The sequence below is a fragment of the Phyllobates terribilis genome, unplaced genomic scaffold, assembly GCF_046119375.1.
Source record: "Phyllobates terribilis strain yellow unplaced genomic scaffold, ASM4611937v1 Scaffold_13__5_contigs__length_258822181, whole genome shotgun sequence".
Lineage (NCBI taxonomy): Eukaryota > Metazoa > Chordata > Amphibia > Anura > Dendrobatidae > Phyllobates > Phyllobates terribilis.
This window is the reverse complement of record NW_027362773.1, coordinates 187,695,276-187,713,389: the sequence shown is the minus strand read 5'-3', so window position 1 is coordinate 187,713,389 and position 18,114 is coordinate 187,695,276. Positions and strand designations below refer to the sequence as shown.

Here is an 18,114-nt window from a genome sequence, read left to right as displayed (position 1 = left end):
TGGTCCAATTTTAATTCTAGTGTTATCTTAAATTTCCCAAGAGTCCCATTAGGCACCAGGACCTGGTTGTGACAGCTTCTACTATACCCCTGGTTGAACAAAGATATATACTTTTACGCCTAGGATCTTCTTTACTCCTGAGATAGGGGGTTACTTGTTGACTGCTGAGGATTCGATCATTGGGACCACCAGTGATCCTGGGAACAGGGCTTGACCTCCGTTCCAGTCATTGTTTATGGGACTGCGGAAAATACCAAGCATAACTCAAAGTTCCTCAGCCCCTGTGTAAAATCCTTAACATGGTCCAATTTTAATACTAGTGTTATCTTAGGCTTCCCAACAGACCCTCAGGCATCAGGACCTGGTTGTCACAGCTCCAGCTACACCCCTGGTTGAACAAAAATATATCCCTTCCTTCTCAGGATCTTCCCTACTCCTGGGACAGGAGATAATTTACTGACCACTGAGGATGCAACCATTGAGACTACCAGCGATCATGAGAACAGGGTTTGACCTCCGCTCCAGTCATTGTTTATGGGACTGCGGAGAAAGTTGAGCACAACTCGAAGCTCCTGAGAACTCCGCAAAATCCTTAACATGGTCCAATTTTAATTCTTGTGATATCTTAAATTTCCCAAGAGTCCCATTAGGCACCAGAATCTGGTTGTGACAGCTCCAAGTACACCCCTTGTTGAACAACGATATATCTCAGGATCTTGCCTACTCCTGGGATAAGGGATAACTTACTGTCCGCTGAGGGTGTGACCACTGGGACCCCCAGCGATCCTGAGAACAGGATTTGACCTCCTCTCCAGTCATTGTTTATGGGACTGGGGAAAAAGCACAGCGCTCAACTACTTCCAACAGTCCCATAGACAACGAATGGAGAAGAGGTTGAGCATGCGCCATTCAAGATGGGCCATGTTCTCAGGGTTTCAGAGCCCCATTCTTGGTATTGTTGGAATCCAAGCAGCGATCAAAAAGTTATTCCCTTTTTTATGGATAAGGGGATAACTTGCTATTTTGGGAAAACCCTTTAAGTTTTGCTGCATTTTACTAATGCTTTTGAAATCTTTCCATCTATTGTTATCGATATTGGGTTATTATGCTTATCTGCCTATTTTTGGATGCTTTTTCCTTTCTTTCTCTGCCCCCACAATAGTCCCAGGAGCTGAGAAGGCACTTTGCACACAGAATATTGAAAGCCAGTGGTCAGCAGATCTGACTCAGCAGGACCATTCAGCGCCCATCACTAGGGTAAGCGGGTCAGGTGACCTGCACCCGGGGCCTCGCTGAGCTTGTCATTTTGTTGGTGGGGAGTTTTGTGCGCTCGGGTGGGGGTGATCTCCTGCAGGCACTCACATCTTTCTCTTTATCCCAGCACTGGAGGGGCCAGGAGGCAGTTGTCCGAATAGAAACTGGATTAACTGTCATGAAAAAGCACAGAATCAGGTGTTAGTTACAGAAGTCATTGACCCTTCACCCTTTATATGCATCGATAACAACTACGGTAACTTTAGAAGACGACACTAATGCAAACTACAAAAAAGTGCCTTATAATTATACTACTGTATACAATATCATACTAATAATACTCTGCATTTGCACTTTTTGGGATACATATAACTCATTTGTGAACTTGAACTAGGGCTTTTCAAAAAAAATTTCATGCTCTTCAACGTGTAATTAAATTATCAAAGCGTCACACCCCCAATGTTCTGCTATGGATGACCTATCCTAAGGGTAAGCCATCAATATTCAATACCAAATAAGACCTTTACGTTTTATTCTTCATTTGCAGAAGTCTAATGTGCCACTAATGAAAAATCTGAGCCACATGCAATTCAGACTAGAAATGCACTGGGGAGAAGCAGGCCAAGTGCACTGACACACCCCCAGAGCACTTTCATCCTGATTTGCATATTGGTTTAACGCTAGATTTCTCATCACTGGCACATCAGTATGGCTCTAACATAACCATACCACTACTTACATATGTAAAAATGGGCTGACAGGTTCGCTTCAATGTACTTTTGCGGAATAAAAACAATTAAGGCAATTAAAATCCGCTGTACAGTTCAAGAGATTTGGGCCTTTTTATTTAGTGCAAACTTTTATGGTCTTTACAAGGAGGCATGTCTCAAAAGATTCTTTGGGGGCATGCCTTTAGGCCGCTCTGCATTATTACTTTGGGAGTAACGCTCTCTTGGTAATGGCCATACAAATTAGGACTAAATAAAATGGACAATATTTCTGAAACAGTATGGCAAATTTAAAAAAAGAAAATAAATAGTTAGGGGAGCAGCAAGAATAAGATAAGAGCAAGATCAGACTATGTTTGACGTGTTGACATGTCCTCTTTAGAGTCCATTATGTAGTTCCATATTGCCTTTTCTCAAATCTTCAACTGACTCTGATATGCAGTGCTGCCATGTTGATACATATGGCAGAGGATTATCTTCTGCCATATGCATCAACAGAGCAGCATTTACAGTTTCACATATATCTATATATATAATCGTCTTATCACGTCTGTCTGTCTGTCTGTCTGTCTGTCTGTCTGTCTGTCTGTCTGTCTGTCTGTCTGTCCAGGAAATCCCGCGTCGCTGATTGGTCCGGCCGTGGCCAATCAGCGACGCGGGATTTGAGAAAAAGATGGCGGCCGTTAGCGGCTCATCTGCAGGATGGAGGTCAGCGGCGATGCAGCCGGGAGATGAGGCGGTGCGAGGCGCTCATCTCCCGGCTGCTTGCACCAAAAGGACCCCAACCGGCGGCGCCGCTGACCTCCATGCGGCTACTGTCGGGAGATCAGCGGCTATGGCCCGCTGATCTCCCGACGGCAAGTGTGAACGGAGGACCGGGGAGCGGCGCTGCCGGTCGGGATACTTCTGCTGCGAGCAGCCGTTCATCTTCTGGCTTCTCACAGCGGAAGTAGCCGCACAGGCAGCGCCGCTGCCCGGTCCTCACTAATACGATTAGCTGACTGGTCGCGACCAATCAGCGAGATTGGCACCAAATTTAAACAACGCTCTGCTGATTGGTCGCGGCCGCCAGCCAAATTAGCGCCAAATTTAAACACCGCTCTGCTGATTGGTCGCGGCCGCCAGCCAAATTGGCACCAAATTTAAACACCGCTCTGCTGATTGGTCGCGGCCGCCAGCCGCGACCAATCAGCGAGATTGGCGCCAAATTTAAACAACGCTTTGCTGATTGGTCGCGGCCGCCGACCGCGACTAATCAGCATTATTGGCGCCAAATTTAAACACCGCTTAGCTGATTGGTCGCGGTCACCGGCCGCGACCAATCAGCATTATTGGCGCCAAATTTAAACAGCGCTCTGCTGATTGGTTGCGGCCGCCAGCCGCGACCAATCAGCGAGATTGGCGCCAAATTTAAACAACGCTCTGCTGATTGGTCGCGGCCGCCGACCGCGACTAATCATCATTATTGCCGCCAAATTTAAACACCGCTTAGCTGATTGGTCGCGGTCACCGGCCGCGACCAATCAGCATTATTGGCGCCAAATTTAAACAACGCTCTGCTGATTGGTCGCGGTCGCCGGCTGTGACCAATCAGCATTATTGGCGTCAAATTTAAACACCGCTCTGCTGATTGGTCGCCGGCCGCGACCGCTCTGCTGATTGGTCGCGGTCGCCGGCCGCGAACAATCAGCATTATTGGCGCCAAATTTAAACACCCCTCTGCTAATTGGTCGCGACCGCCGGCCACGACCAATCTGCATTATTGGCGCCAAATTTAAACACCGCTCTGCTGATTGGTCGCGACCGCCAGCAGCGAACAATCAGCGATATTGGCGCCAAATTTAAACACCACTCTGCTGATTGGTCGCGACCGCCGGCAGCGACCAATCAGCGACATTGGTGTCAAATTTAAACACTGCTCTGCTGATTGGTCGCGGTCGCCGGCCGCAACCAATCAGCATTATTGGCCCCAAATTTAAACCCCGTTCTGCTGATTGGTCGCGACCGCCGGCCGCGACCAATCAGCGATATTGGCGCCAAATTTAAACACCATTTTGCTGATAGGTCGCGGTCGCGACTAATCAGCGATTTTATCGACAAATTTAAACAAGCTCTCCGGTCTTCACTAACACAGTTCGCTGATTGGTCGCGGCCGCCACCCGCGACCAATCACCGATATTGCTGCCAAATTTAAACACCGTTTTGCTGATTGGTCGCAGTTGCCGGCCGCGAACAATCAGCGATTGCGGCGCCAAATTTAAACAACGTTCTGCTGATTGCGCCCGGTCGGCCGCATACATATTCTAGAATACCCGATGCGTTAGAATCGGGCCACCATCTAGTATTTATATATATTTATTGTGACCTTATTTTGTACCATGCTACAATATGCTGTTTAGGATTCTTAGAATCATCTTTTCCATGTCCAGGCTTATTATTCACTTGTGACTTCTATTTTGTCTTTCTTGGCCTTTATCACTATATTTCTCTAATACTACGTACTAAGATTTTGTAGTTGTTATTTTTATGCATATTGTTATATATATTATCTTTTGGACTATGATGCCATTTTATTAATTGGCTTAACTGTTTGTCTTATATACTTTTTTAATGATTTCTCAATAAAGATTAATTTCTTTTACAATTTCCTTTATTATGGTCAAAATTGCACATCTTTCTTGCGTGATCCCTTCAATATTTTGGGGCATTACCATATATACTAAAGTCCTATTAGCCAAGTACTTACAATTATAATAATAATTTGTTGATTTACTGACTCTTTATGTACTTAAGCAAACTGCCTAAATTTGATTGATTAATACTGTGGATACCAGGAGTGCTGAGGTAAGAAGAGGCTGCTCACACTGCTGTCCACCCTGTCTATCTAATATAATGCTGGAGCTACCAGGAGTGCTGAGATAATAAGAGACTGCTCACACTGCTGTCCACCCCGTCTATCTTTTCTAATACTGGAAATACCAGAAGTGCTGAGGTAAGAAGAGGTTGCTCACACTGCTTTCCACCCTGTCTATCTGATCTAATACTGAAGATATCAGGGGTAATGAGGTAAGAAGAGGCTGCTCACACTGCTGTCCACCCTGTCTGTCTGATCTAAGACCATGGCCTCAATATGAATATTTGGTCAGTATTCGGTTAGTATTTTTTCTCAGGAGTGGTAGCCAAAACCAGATGAGGAACAATCAGAGAAGAGGTATAATAGAAACAAGTGCACCAATTCTGCATTTATCACCCACTCCTGGTTTTGGATCCCACTCCTGAGAAAAAATACTGACCGAATAGTGACCAAATACTGATACTGGGACTGTGGCCTAATACTGGAGATAGCAGGGGTGCTGAGATAAGAAGAGGATGCTCACATTGCTGTCCATCCTGTCTATCTGATCTAATTCTGGAGATACCAGAAGTGCTGAGGTAAGAAGAGGCTGCTCACACTGCTGTCCAGCTTGTCTGTCTGATCTAATATTGGAGATATCAGGGGTGCTGAGATAGAAATTAGCTGCTCACACTGCTGTCCACCCTGTCTATCTGATCTAATACTGGAGATGTCAGGGGTAATGAGGTAAGAAGAGGCTGCTCACACTGCTGTCCACCCTGTCTATCTGATCTAATACTGGAGATACCAGGAGCGCTGAAGTAGGAAGAGGCTGCTCACTTTGCTGTCCACCCTGTCTATCTGATCTAATACTGGAAATACTAGGAGTGCTGAGGTAAGAAGAGACTACTCACACTGCTGTCCACCCTATCTGTCCGATCTAAGGCCACGGCCTCAATATCAGTATTTGGTCAGTATTTTTCTCAGGAGTGGGAGCCAAAACCAGGTAAGGAACAATCAGAGAAAAGGTATAATAGAAACAAGTGCCCCAATTCTGCATTTATCACCCACTTCTGGTTTTGGCTCCCACTTCCGAGAAAAAATACTGACCAAATACTGATATTAGGGTCGTGGCCTAATGCTGGAGATAGCAAGGGTGCTGAAATAAGTTAGGCTGCTCACACTGCTGTCCACTTTGTCTTTTAGAATGCTGCTGTGACCTGGAGTCAGCATAACATTATATGGTATATGGTAAGTTATCTGCAGGTCACAGCAGTGGAGCCTCCTACTGCACATGCTCACAGGTACCAGTCCTATTAACTAGGACAGGATACTGTCAGTGCAACAAGACAGTGATTACCTCCCTAGACAAAATGAGTGTGATTTGCTAATTAACGGTATTTAGTAATTTAGTTGTAATAAATTTACATTAGTTATTATTTTTTTTCTATTCCCCTCTAAGATCCAATATATTTGCATTCCAAGTATAAGGGTTTATACACTCACCTTGTTAATAATCTTTTGCTGCTGAGAATGGTTTTGTCTTAGAGAGACTACCTCTCGCCACAGGACTTCATTCTGCCTGGCAAAAGGAAAGGGATAGTGTTAGCAATAATCGTAAGATGGTGATCCGTAATAACCACTACTGGTCTTGTGATTAGACTGTGCATCTGAATATTGCCAGTATGAGCCAAATTTATCATTGCAGTGAATGAAGTGCACAATACTCCATCCTGGCCTTATTCTTGCTTTTCTCGCGTTTTTGTTTTAAAGGGAACCTGTCATCTGATTTATGAAGTTCAAACGGCCGACAGCACAAATCAGATCTTGACAGCACGATTGCAGCCAGATTTATTTTTCTCTGAAACTATAAGGTCTTTCCAGCTCTTCCCAGCGCTGCTGCAGGTGATTGACAGGTCTCTCCCTCATGTGCACATAGGGAGAGACCTGTCAATCACCAGCAGCAGCGCTGGGAAAAGCCAGCTGGATCTCTAAAGTCTACTTTCTCTGAAATGCCAGAGCGATTCTGATTCTGCCCTCCAGCTAGGTTCAAATTCATGCTGCCTGAGGTTTAGGCAACATTAATCAGATGACAGATTCCTTTTAACTGGTAAAAACAGTAAAGAACAATGAATGCATGGCTTTTACATAAAGTTGGGTGGTCAGAGAAGTTTTTAAAAGTTTTGCAACTTCTGATGCAAATGCAGGCATTATATTGGGTATGAACATGCAGCTTTTGCAACAGATTATAGGGTGCAATAGTGCAACTCTTTTGGCAATTAAGTAATCAGAGGTGAGAGAATATGTGTATTAATATGAGCTCAAATTTGCCAACGTAAATCAGAATCTGAGCAATCTCTGTCTTGTACATGTGTGTCACATCTTCCGGCGTTATAGGACTCACTGCTTCATATCTTGCATCTGGCACTCGGTGTTTTCTTGCTGACTCCGCAGGCTCTGCACCTCATACAGCAGTCTGCTCACGTCCTCATGTCGTAGTTTTGTCTCCTCGCTTTTCACAACAGACACCTGTGCAGAATGACACAATTTACTGCAGAGTCCACACCTCCTCTGATATTAACATCAGCACAAACACTGCGCCCCTGCCGGGAGCTTCATGGCATGCAGCCGTACATCACCAAGCTCAATGCCGAACGTCGGATGGAGTGGTATAAAGCAGTCACGACTGGTCTCTAGATCAGCAGAAAAGCATTCTATGAGTGACAGATCACCCCTCTTAATCTGGTAGTCTGAGGGACAACTAGTCAGAATTTTGTGAATGCCAAGGGAACGTTACTTCCCTAAGTGCATTGTGCCAACTACAAAGTTTGACGGAGAAGGGTAAATTCTAAGGGATTTAGATGATGCTTTTAATTTTGTGGGAACGGTTTGGGGAAGACCTTTTTCTGTCCGAGAATGACTGTGCCCTGTGCACAAAGTAAGGTCTATAAAGTTATGGTTGGGGAATTTAGTGTGAAAGAACATGACCGGCTGCACAGAGCCCCGACCCCAACCCCATCCAACACCTTTAAAAACCAGTTAAAGTAAGGAAGGAGTTAATGTCTTCAGACCTGCTAAATCTCACCATTAGGCCCTTTCACACCATATTTTTGACCTGAGAGTTATACATGAAAAAATTGAAAGCACTGTTATACAATAGTGCTGCGTGTATGAAGTTTTTTTTTTTTCATAAAGACCAAATGTCTGCATCAAAAAAATGCAGCATGCACTATTCTCTTCCGTATTTCAGATGAGACCTACCTATTTAAAAAAAATTGGATCCCATACGGATCATCCATATTGCATCTGATTTTTACAGATACAATGCAATTCATTAACAGAGGACTGTGTTTGGTCTTGTAAATTTTAATAACTGCTGATCTAAAAATGGATGCCATTCGGATGACAATACAGACGTAATTTTTTCTGGATAAAAATTAGATGATTTTTTTACTCCTGAGAATTTAGCCTTATGGTGTGTAAAGGAGATCCTGAGTTTGAATCTCAGCTGGGCCTCCAAAATTGTTAGACTAAAATCCACTCCAACTTAGAAGTTTCGGAGATTCAGTTTATGGCTGGTATGAATAAGAAATGCATAGCTTGTGATTTCCAACAATCTCCAGGGGCGTGTTCATATATTTTATACTCTTGATGAATATAGGCATTCTGTAGAATTCATAGCTGCATAATAAGTAAAAGCCACTTCATTTGTCCATTCAGGTTTGTCAAAGCTCCCATCAGTTTCTTTGTTCCAGTGTATTTTGGTGAGAGCATCCTCATCGTGACTGTGAGATCTGACAGGCGCGAAGACATTAGAGAGAACCTGTCACCTGATTTATTGAGCCCAAACCACAAGCAGAGCCTGGCCACACTATTGCTGTTTGAACCCTCCTGTTTGTTTTTTCCATTTTGTGTTTTGCGGTCACGTGACCATCTTCCTTTATATTGCAGCTCCGCCCTTTTGGCTGTGCTGGACTTCAGTGTTGTTTGACTGTTTTGCTAGCCAGGTGCTTCTGTGCCTATCTCTGTCAGTTCGCTTGGTCCTTCTGGGACCTCTAGTACCTTTTTGTCAGTTTATCTTTTTGTGTTCTGCAACAACTTTCTCTGTTCAGGAGGTGTCCAATTTTTGTTCCAGTCCCTAGTTCTTTTAGGGACCCCTTCCCTTTATGCTATAGGTCTTCGTTCAGACTAGCCGAGGACTTAGGCGGGTCTGTTCGCAAGGAACAGGCAGTCCGCTACATCGTAGGGATTCAGCTTAGTTTTACTGTAGGGATAGCTTTCCCCTTTCTTTCCTTAGTACTAGTTGCAGATCATAACAGTAAGTCCAGCCCAAAAAACTAAAAGGAAAGAAATTCGGGGATCAGTATGGCTTCAGTCCAGGATTTGGCTCAACGCTTGCAGGGATTGTCTCTGGAGGTGGCCGAGCTCCAGCAACATGTGAGTAGCTGTTCTGGAGCACATTTTGTGGAACCCAAGGTAGGACTGCCTGATGTTTTTTATGGTAACCAGCAAGATTTTTTTTCCTTTAAAAATGCTTGCTTGTTATATTTTTGTTTGAGACCAAGGTCCTCTGGGAATGAATCACAGCGCATTGGTTTTATTATGTCACTTTTGCGCAATAAACCACAAGGGTGGGCCTTTTCTCTCCAACCTAATGATCTATGCTTAAGGTCGGTAGAAGAATTTTTTTCTGCTATGGGTCTATTATATGACGATCCTGATCGAATCTCATCTGCTGAGGCAGAACTCAGGCGTTTGAATCAGGGGTCAGGTGATCTTGAAAATTATTGCACACACTTTAGAAGATGGGCTTTAGAAGTCAAATGGAATGATCCTGCTCTGTAATGTCTATTTCTTGCTGGTCTGAGTGAAAGGGTTAAGGATTTGCTAATTGCATTCCCCACACCTGAGACTCTGCAGAATGCCATGCAATTAGCTGTTCGTGTGGATAGGAGGCTGAGATCTAGGCAGAATGAAGTAAAGACTCCTGTAATGCCAGGTCCTAGTCCCCAGAAAATCTGCTCAGACGGCGAAGAACCAATGGAGGTTGGGGCGATGTCGCTCCGCTCTCAGGAAAGAGACCGGAGGTTCGCCGAGGGATTGTGTTTTTATTGTGGTAAAGCTGACCATTTGATTAAGTACTGTGAGCTACGTTTAAGTAAAGAAAAAAAAAAGGTCAGGTACGCGCTTATAGCTTGTTTACGCTCTGCAGGAGTATTTCTTTCAGGGAGTACTACTTTGCAGGAAAATTTGATTGAATTTCAGGTATTTGTGGATTGTGGTTCAACACTTAATGTGATTGATAAAGGGTTTTTGGAAAAACTTAAATTGAAATCCAAACCTTTGTCATCACCTATTTCTGTGATCCGAATATCAAGTTCCATCATCATCCTTCAGGAGCGCATATTGCTGGGAAAAAACATTTACAAACTATTTCTGTGATTGCAATTGATAACACTCCCTTGAAATGTATTACTCACAAGGTTGCTGCATTTCCCCTCACTATCAATGGTCTTCACCAAGAAATTTTGGAATTGGTTGTATTAAATAATTTACCCTCTCCGGTCGTTCTAGGATTGCCTTGGTTAAAACTGCACAATCCTTTGCTGGACTGGTCTACTAATATGATAAAGTCTTGGAGTCCGAAGTGCTATGATATATGTTGTAATGGTTGCACTGTGGCTGTGGAAAATGGGGAATTACCTGTACCTATTCAAGATTTTTGGAGTTTTTTTTCGGAGGAGGAGTCGCAAGTTTTACCTCCTCATAGGGATTATGATTGCGCCATTGAGTTTGTTCCGGGAGCTACTCTTCCCAATAGTCGCTGGTTAAATCTGACTATCCCTGAAAGAAAGGCCTTGGAGGAGTACATACAGACTAGCCTGGCTGCTGGTCACATTAGACCTTCTAAGTCGCCTATGGCCGTTGGATTTTTCTTTGTTAAAAAAAAGGATGGGGGTTTACGTCCATGTCTGGATTTTCGTGAAATTAATAAGATTACTGTACGCAATTCCTACCCATTGCCTTTAATTCCTGACTTGTTTAACCAGTTAGTGGGGGCCAAGTGGTTCTCTAAGATTGATCTCCGGGGGACATACAATTTGTTACGAGTGAAGGAGGGTGATGAATGGAAAACTGCTTAACTGCTTTTAACACTCCGGTAGGTCATTTTGAGAATCTGGTGATGCCTTTTGGTCTTGCCAATGCTCCTGCATTTTTTCAGAACCTTATTAATGACATCCTGAGACCTTTAATTGGTAAGAATGTGGTTGTGTATTTGGATGAAATTTTGATTTATTCACCAGATTTAGAGTCCCATTGCCAGAGTGTACGTGAAGTTTTGCAGTTATTGAGTGATAATTCACTCTTTGCTAAGCTGGAGAAATGTGAGTTCGCTGTGCAGAAAATTAGTTTTTTGGGCTACATTGTCTCCAGCGAGGGCTTTGAGATGGACCCTGTGAAGGTTCAGGCTGTGCAGGAATGGCCTAGGCCTATTGGTTTGAAATCTATACAGAGATTTTGGGGTTTTGCCAATTATTACAGGAAATTCATTAAGAATTTTTCTGTAATTATTAAGCCTCTAACCGATCTCACCAGGAAAGGTGCGAATACAGTCCAGTGGACTACTGAGGCCATTGAAGCGTTTGAGTATCTCAAAGAGAGGTTCAGTTCTGCCCCTATCCTTATGCAGCCTGATGAGATCAAGCCTTTTTTGATCGAAGTCGATGCTTCATCGGTGGGGGTCGGAGCAGTTTTGTCTCAGGAGAACAGGGATGGAGTACATCCTTGTGCCTTCTTTTTGAAAACATTTTCGGAAACCGAACTGAATTATGATGTTGGAAATCGGGAGTTGCTGGCTATTAAACTCGCGTTTGAACATTGGCGTCATTTTTTGGAAGGCGCTAGATTTCCTATTCAGGTTTTCACAGATCATAAGAATTTGATCTATCTGGATGCTGCCAAGGGTTTGAATGCCCGTCAAGCTAGGTGGGCACTTTTTTTTTCTCGGTTTCATTTTTCTGTTACCTATATCCCTGGTACTAAGAATGTTAAAGCCTATGCTTTATCTCGCAGCTTCTCTCCTACGGTCGGTGCCGAGGAGGAGGAGAGCATTTTACAGAAAGGAGTTGTGGTGGCGGCATTGGACTCCGTTTTGGAAAATGGGATTCTGAAAGCTCAAGATGATGCTCCATCTAACACTCCCCATGGGAGGTTGTTCGCGCCTAGAGCCTTTAGGAGAGATTTGTTTGTGGAGTGTCATGAGTCTCGGTTGGCAGGTCATCCAGGAATTTCTGAAACTAAGAGACTTATCAGTCGCAGTTTTTGGTGGCCTGGATGGTAGAAAGAAGCAATCAAGTGGGTGCGTCAATGTACGGTGTGTGCTAGGTCAAAGGCTTCACATACTCCTGCTGTGGGGTTGCTTTGCCCTCTGGAGGTTCCTAGTGCACCTTGGATGCATCTCACTATGGATTTTATTACTGATCTTCCTGTGTCCGAGGGTTTTACTTTCATCTGGGTGGTCGTGGACCGTTTTAGTAAGATGTGTCATTTGGTTCCATTCATTAAGTTGCCCTGCGCAAAGACACTCGCTAAGGCGTTTGTTAAGGAGATTGTCAAGCTCCATGGCGTTTCCACGGATATTGTTTCTGATAGAGGACCTTAGTTTGTGGCTCGCTTTTGGCGTGCTTTTTGTGACAGGTTGGGGAGTCCATTTGTCATTTTCGTCTGGGTATCATCCTGAGTCTAATGGACAGACTGAAAGAAAGAACCAGGATGTTGAACAGTTTTTGCGTTGTTTTGTGGCGGACAATCAAGAGGTGTGGTCTGAGTTTCTGCCTCTCGCAGAATTTGCTCTTAACAATCATACAATCTCCTCAGCTAGGTGTTTTCCTTTTTTTTGTTGTACTGGGAGACATCCGTCTTTTCGCTTGTTCTCCAAATTGGGGTCAGCGGTGCCGGAGGAGAATTTTTCCGGTGATTTTGAGAGAGTTTGGACTAATGTACGTTGCAACCTTCAAGAGGCTAACAAGAAGTCCAAGAAGTATTTTGACAGGAAACGTAAGGAGGTTTTGTTTACTGTGGGTGACATGGTTTGGTTGTCATCAAGGAACTTGCGGTTGAGGATTCGCTCTAAAAACCTGGGTCCTAAGTTTGTGGGTCCATTTAAAGTGCTTCAGGTTGTTAACCCGTCTGCGGTTAGGTTCGATGTCCGTACTTCCTGGAAGATTAATCCTGTGCTTCATGTTTCCTTGTTGAAAAAGGCTGATGTATCAGATAGGGACACCACTGTCACAGTTCCTCCTGTGGTGGAAGACGGAGAATATGAAATTTCTCGTATCTTGAATTCTAGATGGCATAAAGGGAGATTAGAGTATCTCGTCTCCTGGAAGGGTTTCGGTCAAGAAAATAACTTCTGGGTAAGGGCGGATGATGTCTCTGCTCCTAGGCTTGTTAGAGCTTTCCACAAGGGGTTTCCGGATAGGCCTGGGCCTGGAGGATCCGGAGGATCCTAATAAAAGAGTGGGCACTGTTAGAACCCTCCTGTTTGTTTTTTCCATTTTGTGTTTTGCGGTCATGTGACCATCTTCCTTTATATTCCAGCTCCGCCCTTTTGGCTGTGCTGGACTTCAGTGTTGTTTGACTATTTTGCTAGCCAGGTGCTTCTGTGCCTATCTCTGTCAGTTCGCTTGGTCCTTCTGGGACCTCTAGTACCTTTTTGTCAGTTTATCTTTTTGTGTTCTGCAACAACTTTCTCTGTTCAGGAGGTGTCCCATTTTTGTTCCAGTCCTTAGTTCTAGGGACCCCTTCCCTTTATTCTATAGGTCTTCGTTCAGACTAGCCGAGGACTTAGGCGGGTCTGTTCGCAAGGAACAGGCAGCCCGCTACATCGTAGGGATCCAGCTTCATTTTACTGTAGGGATAGCTTCCCCTTTCTTTCCTTAGTACTAGTTGCAGATCATAACAATTGCATCTAGGAATATTTTCTCTGAAACGTTCCGGAGTTTCTGAGAAAATGAACTTTAAAGATTCAAAAGGGGACCATAGCTAGAGAATAGACTAATCTGGCACCTCCATCGGCTTCTCCAAGCTCTGCTGCAGGTGATTGACAGGTCTTTCACTCTATGGGAGAGACCTGTCAATCACCTCTGGCAGCGCTGGGAAGGCAGAAAATATTTTTCGAAAATTATCTTTTAAAATTGGTAACATGATTTTTGAAGGTTTCATTTGTTAAGCTGGCCATACACATTAGATGGCTGTTGGCCAAACAATGCTTTGGTTAATTATTCAGTCATCAGCCTTCTCAGCTGACTCTCCCATACACAGGAGCACTCGTGTTTTTTTATGAGAGAGCCTCCGACATACACGTCGGCCGGCGCCTTATCTCAAGGAGAACAATGCGATTGGCAGTCCGAAATCGAACATGCGCAATCGATATCTCTCCTGACCATCAGTCAGCTGCCCCCCCCCCCATACACATTAGACCGACGGCCAAACCTGTCGATATCGGTGGGTTCAGCCAACATTAGCCTTTATTGTATACAAATGCAGAGTTGAGCCTCACCTTTCTCTTGATATGCTCCAGCAAATGTTCATGACCCTGCAGGAAGTACAGATGTTGAAACTCTGTGTCGTCCCTCTCTGGCTTCACCAGTCCTCCTTGTTCAATATTCACCACTTTTCTAAATCCATCTAAAAATAAAAATGTAATGGACTAAATATTAGGAATTCACAGGTCAGTTATTTTTCAGCCATGAAAAAAAACCAGGATGACTTTTATCAGATCCTGGATCCGATTTTCATACATTTTTGGCCTCTGTGCCCATTCTATCATCAGTGTGCCATCCCTTTTTTCTCATATAAGAAAAAACCCCTGAAGCTTATCATGAGGGCAGGTGCAGACGAGCATATTTTCGGCCCAAGTGCAATCCGAGAAAACATCGGATGGCACTCAGACCAATGTGACCTATCAGACCTATGGGGCCGTGCATATATCTGATTTTTTTTCCATGGATAGAGGTAAAAATTGCTGCATGTCCAAGTTTGATCTGATATTCGTATTGCACTCAGCCATACAAGTCAATGAGTGCGTGGGAAACATCAGACTGTACTTGGATGACAACTGAGTGCAGTCCTATTTCCTCGCACTCACAGAATGGAGAATTTGTGTGAACGTAACCTTGGTGAAAAATGGCAACCACCTGGATGCAACACAGAGTATGCGTTGACAGGTTTTTGCACTGACCATTTTGCTCGAATGGACGCGTTTGATGATATACTTACACATATTTAGCTGCCTGACAAAACTGGCCATGTTATTGTGCTTGAAGTACTTGGGCAGGACTTCCTTGGCAAACCTGCCTTGGTCGAAGACATGGAAACTGGTTCCATTCTAAAAAAAAAACAAAAAAGGAAGAACAAAGATTGAAAAGACCAACATTTACGACAAGTTACTGACTAACGGGAATCTGACATCACCAAAAACGCTATATAGGGTTAATCTGCAGGTAAATAGCGTTAAAACCCTGTGTAGCCGGCTGACAAACTGCGGCTACACAGAGAAAATGAAGCTTTAGTCATGGTTTAATCACCGTGTAACGGCTCTCTCCGAGTCACCCCGGCGGTGCGGGGGAGTGATTACGTCACTGCGCAGTATACTGGAAGCGCGGCTGTAATCACGCCCCGACACTTCGAATGTTAGCTCACTGTTCACACACACTTCCCTGTGTGATCAGACCTGTCAGGTTAATCTTTGCTACCAATGAGTGATGGGCGCCCATGTCCCTGTTGCCAATTTACCAGAATCATTTAATGGTTCAGTTTGATTCTACCACTTTATTATTCTTATGATCATCCTTGATTTATCAGAAACTTTACGTCTTGCACCGTCTCGCAGAGCCGCTGTGCTCAGTGATAGGCAGCAGCCTACACACAGTCACCGGAACATTTTCATCGTTCTGTCCCAGGCCATGGTAGAGCTTGGCATCACCAGCCACAGCTCCACCCATTAGCACCACTCAACATCCGAGCCAGAGCCTATTTATCAGTGCTAGAAAACCAAGCCCCTTTACGAACAGGCCACAGAAACTCTGTCTTAGGCCAAAGTGCCACTCAAATTTTCAACATGCCACTATGGAGTTACCAAATAATGTCAATTCAAAACAGAAGTTACCGCTCAACACATTGGCAGATGCAATAATCGTCAGACCGCCCAAATATTGTAAGGGTCATAAGAGCATGTCTTTATTTTAATACAGAGAAGATGGATTAGTAGCTTCTAAGGTTACTTCTCTTCTGTGGGAACAAGGGATCAGGCATGTTGTAATCCAGCATGCCCGTCCCTTCCTCACCAATAATGTCCACACATCTTGCATCAGACTTCAGAAGCCTCTTACGTCAGTTTTGATGGATAGCAAAACATAAAAACATACAGTCCAGGAGCCAAATCTAACACCCTGAGCTACTGTTAAAGGGATTGTCTCATGATGTAGCTTCAGGAGTGCACCGTTCCCCACCCTCAGCGTCCTGCTTTGCCGGAGGATCCAGCAATCCGCCTAGTTTCAGAAAAGCATGAATAGGCTGTAAAACATATATAAACCACTAGAAAATATCCACTCACCACTGAGATGAAAAATAGGTAAGATATATATAGTTGTGTACTTGGTGTACGGGAGATGTAGCAGGCCCGGATTCCCAAAGACAGCGGATAAAAAGAATCCAAACTCAAGTTTGGAAAAATCTTCCATCTTTATTTATTATCCATGATAGCACATGTAGAAAGAGATAAAAACATACAAAAATCAACGCATTTATGGTGGTTATACCACTCTTACTCATGATATAGGGCCATGAGTAAGAGTGGTCTAACCACCTGAAACGCTTTGATTTCTGTATGATTTTATTTTTTTCTACATGTGGTATCATGGATAATAATTTAAAAAATTAATGTTTTTACAAGCTCAAGTGCTGGATGAAGGTTTTTTTATATTTAAATCATAGAGCTTGCTTGCACCATTATCTAGGTAACCGGCCAAACTCTTCATAGGCAACGAACTGTACATTAGAAAATTAAAAATCTCTCTGTTCTTCAGAATGGAGGGGATTGTTAATAAAAGGTAAAGGGAAAGGTTTCTTGGTTTTCCAAGCACTTTGCAATTTTACCCCTTTAAGAAATAGAGACAACCCCTTTACTTCTGAAGGCTGTTTGCACGTTAATGACCAGGCCAATTTTTACAATTCTGACCACTGTCACTTTATGAGGTAATTACTCTGAAACGCTTCAACGGATCCCCCTGATTCTGAGACTGTTTTTTCGTGACATATAGTACTTCATGATTGTGGTAAAATGTATTCGATATCACTTGCGTTACTTTGTGAAAAAACGGAAATTTGTCGAAAATTTCGCACATTTCAAACTTTGAATTTTCATGCCCTTAAATCAGAGAGATATGTCACACAAAATAGTTCATAAATAACATTTCCCGCATGTCTACTTTACATCAGCACAATTTTGGAACCAAATTTTTTTTTTGCTAGGAAGTTAAAAGTTGACCAGCGATTTCTCATTTTTTCAACAAAATTTATGAAACCATTTTTTTAGGGACCACATCACATTTGAAGTCACTTTGAGGGAAAATACCCAAAAGTGACACCATTCTAAAAACTGCACCCCTCAAGGTGCTCAAAACCACATTCAAGAAATGTATTAACCCTGCAGGTGCTTCACTGGAATTTTTGGAATGTGGAAGAAAACAATGAACATTTAACTTTTTTTCACAAAAATTTTACTTTAGACCCAAATTTTTTTATTTTCGGAAGGGTAACAGGAAAAAATGGACCACAAAATTTGTTATGCAATTTCTCCTGAACATGCTGATACCCCATATGTGGGGGAAAACCACTGTTTGGGCACACGGCATAGCTCAGAAGGGAAGGAGCGTCATTTGACTTTTTGCATGTAAAATTTGCTTGAATAATTAGCGGACGCCATGTCGTGTTTGGGGAGCTCCTGATGCGCCTAACCAGTGGAAACCCCCCACAGGTGACACCATTTTTGAAACTAGACCCCTCAGGGAACTTATCTAAATGTGTGGTGAGCACCCTGAACCCCCAGGTGCTTCACAGAAGTTTATAACATTGAGCCGTAAAAATCAAATTTTCAAATTTTTACCACAAAAATGTTTTCAGCCCCAAATTCTGCATTTTCTTTAGGGTAAAAAGAGAAATTGCACCAAACCATTTGTTGTGCAATTTCTACTGAGTAAGCCGATACCCCTTATGTGGGGAAAAATCACTGTTTGG

The 18,114-nt window shown here is 43.5% G+C and overlaps 1 protein-coding gene across 1 annotated transcript in view; it reads right to left on the bottom strand.

Annotated features, from left to right (window-relative positions):
* Positions 1 to 18,114, bottom strand: part of HSF4 (heat shock transcription factor 4) — a 57,932-nt gene that overhangs the window by 28,728 nt on the left and 11,090 nt on the right. Inside the window, exons 2-6 of the mRNA XM_073659573.1 lie at positions 15,097 to 15,205; positions 14,378 to 14,505; positions 7,220 to 7,344; positions 6,322 to 6,397; positions 1,363 to 1,427 (exon numbers count right to left, since the gene is read on the bottom strand). Of these exons, the coding sequence (XP_073515674.1) occupies positions 1,363 to 1,427; positions 6,322 to 6,397; positions 7,220 to 7,344; positions 14,378 to 14,505; positions 15,097 to 15,205 (503 nt within the window). The remainder of the gene's footprint in view (positions 1 to 1,362; positions 1,428 to 6,321; positions 6,398 to 7,219; positions 7,345 to 14,377; positions 14,506 to 15,096; positions 15,206 to 18,114) is intronic.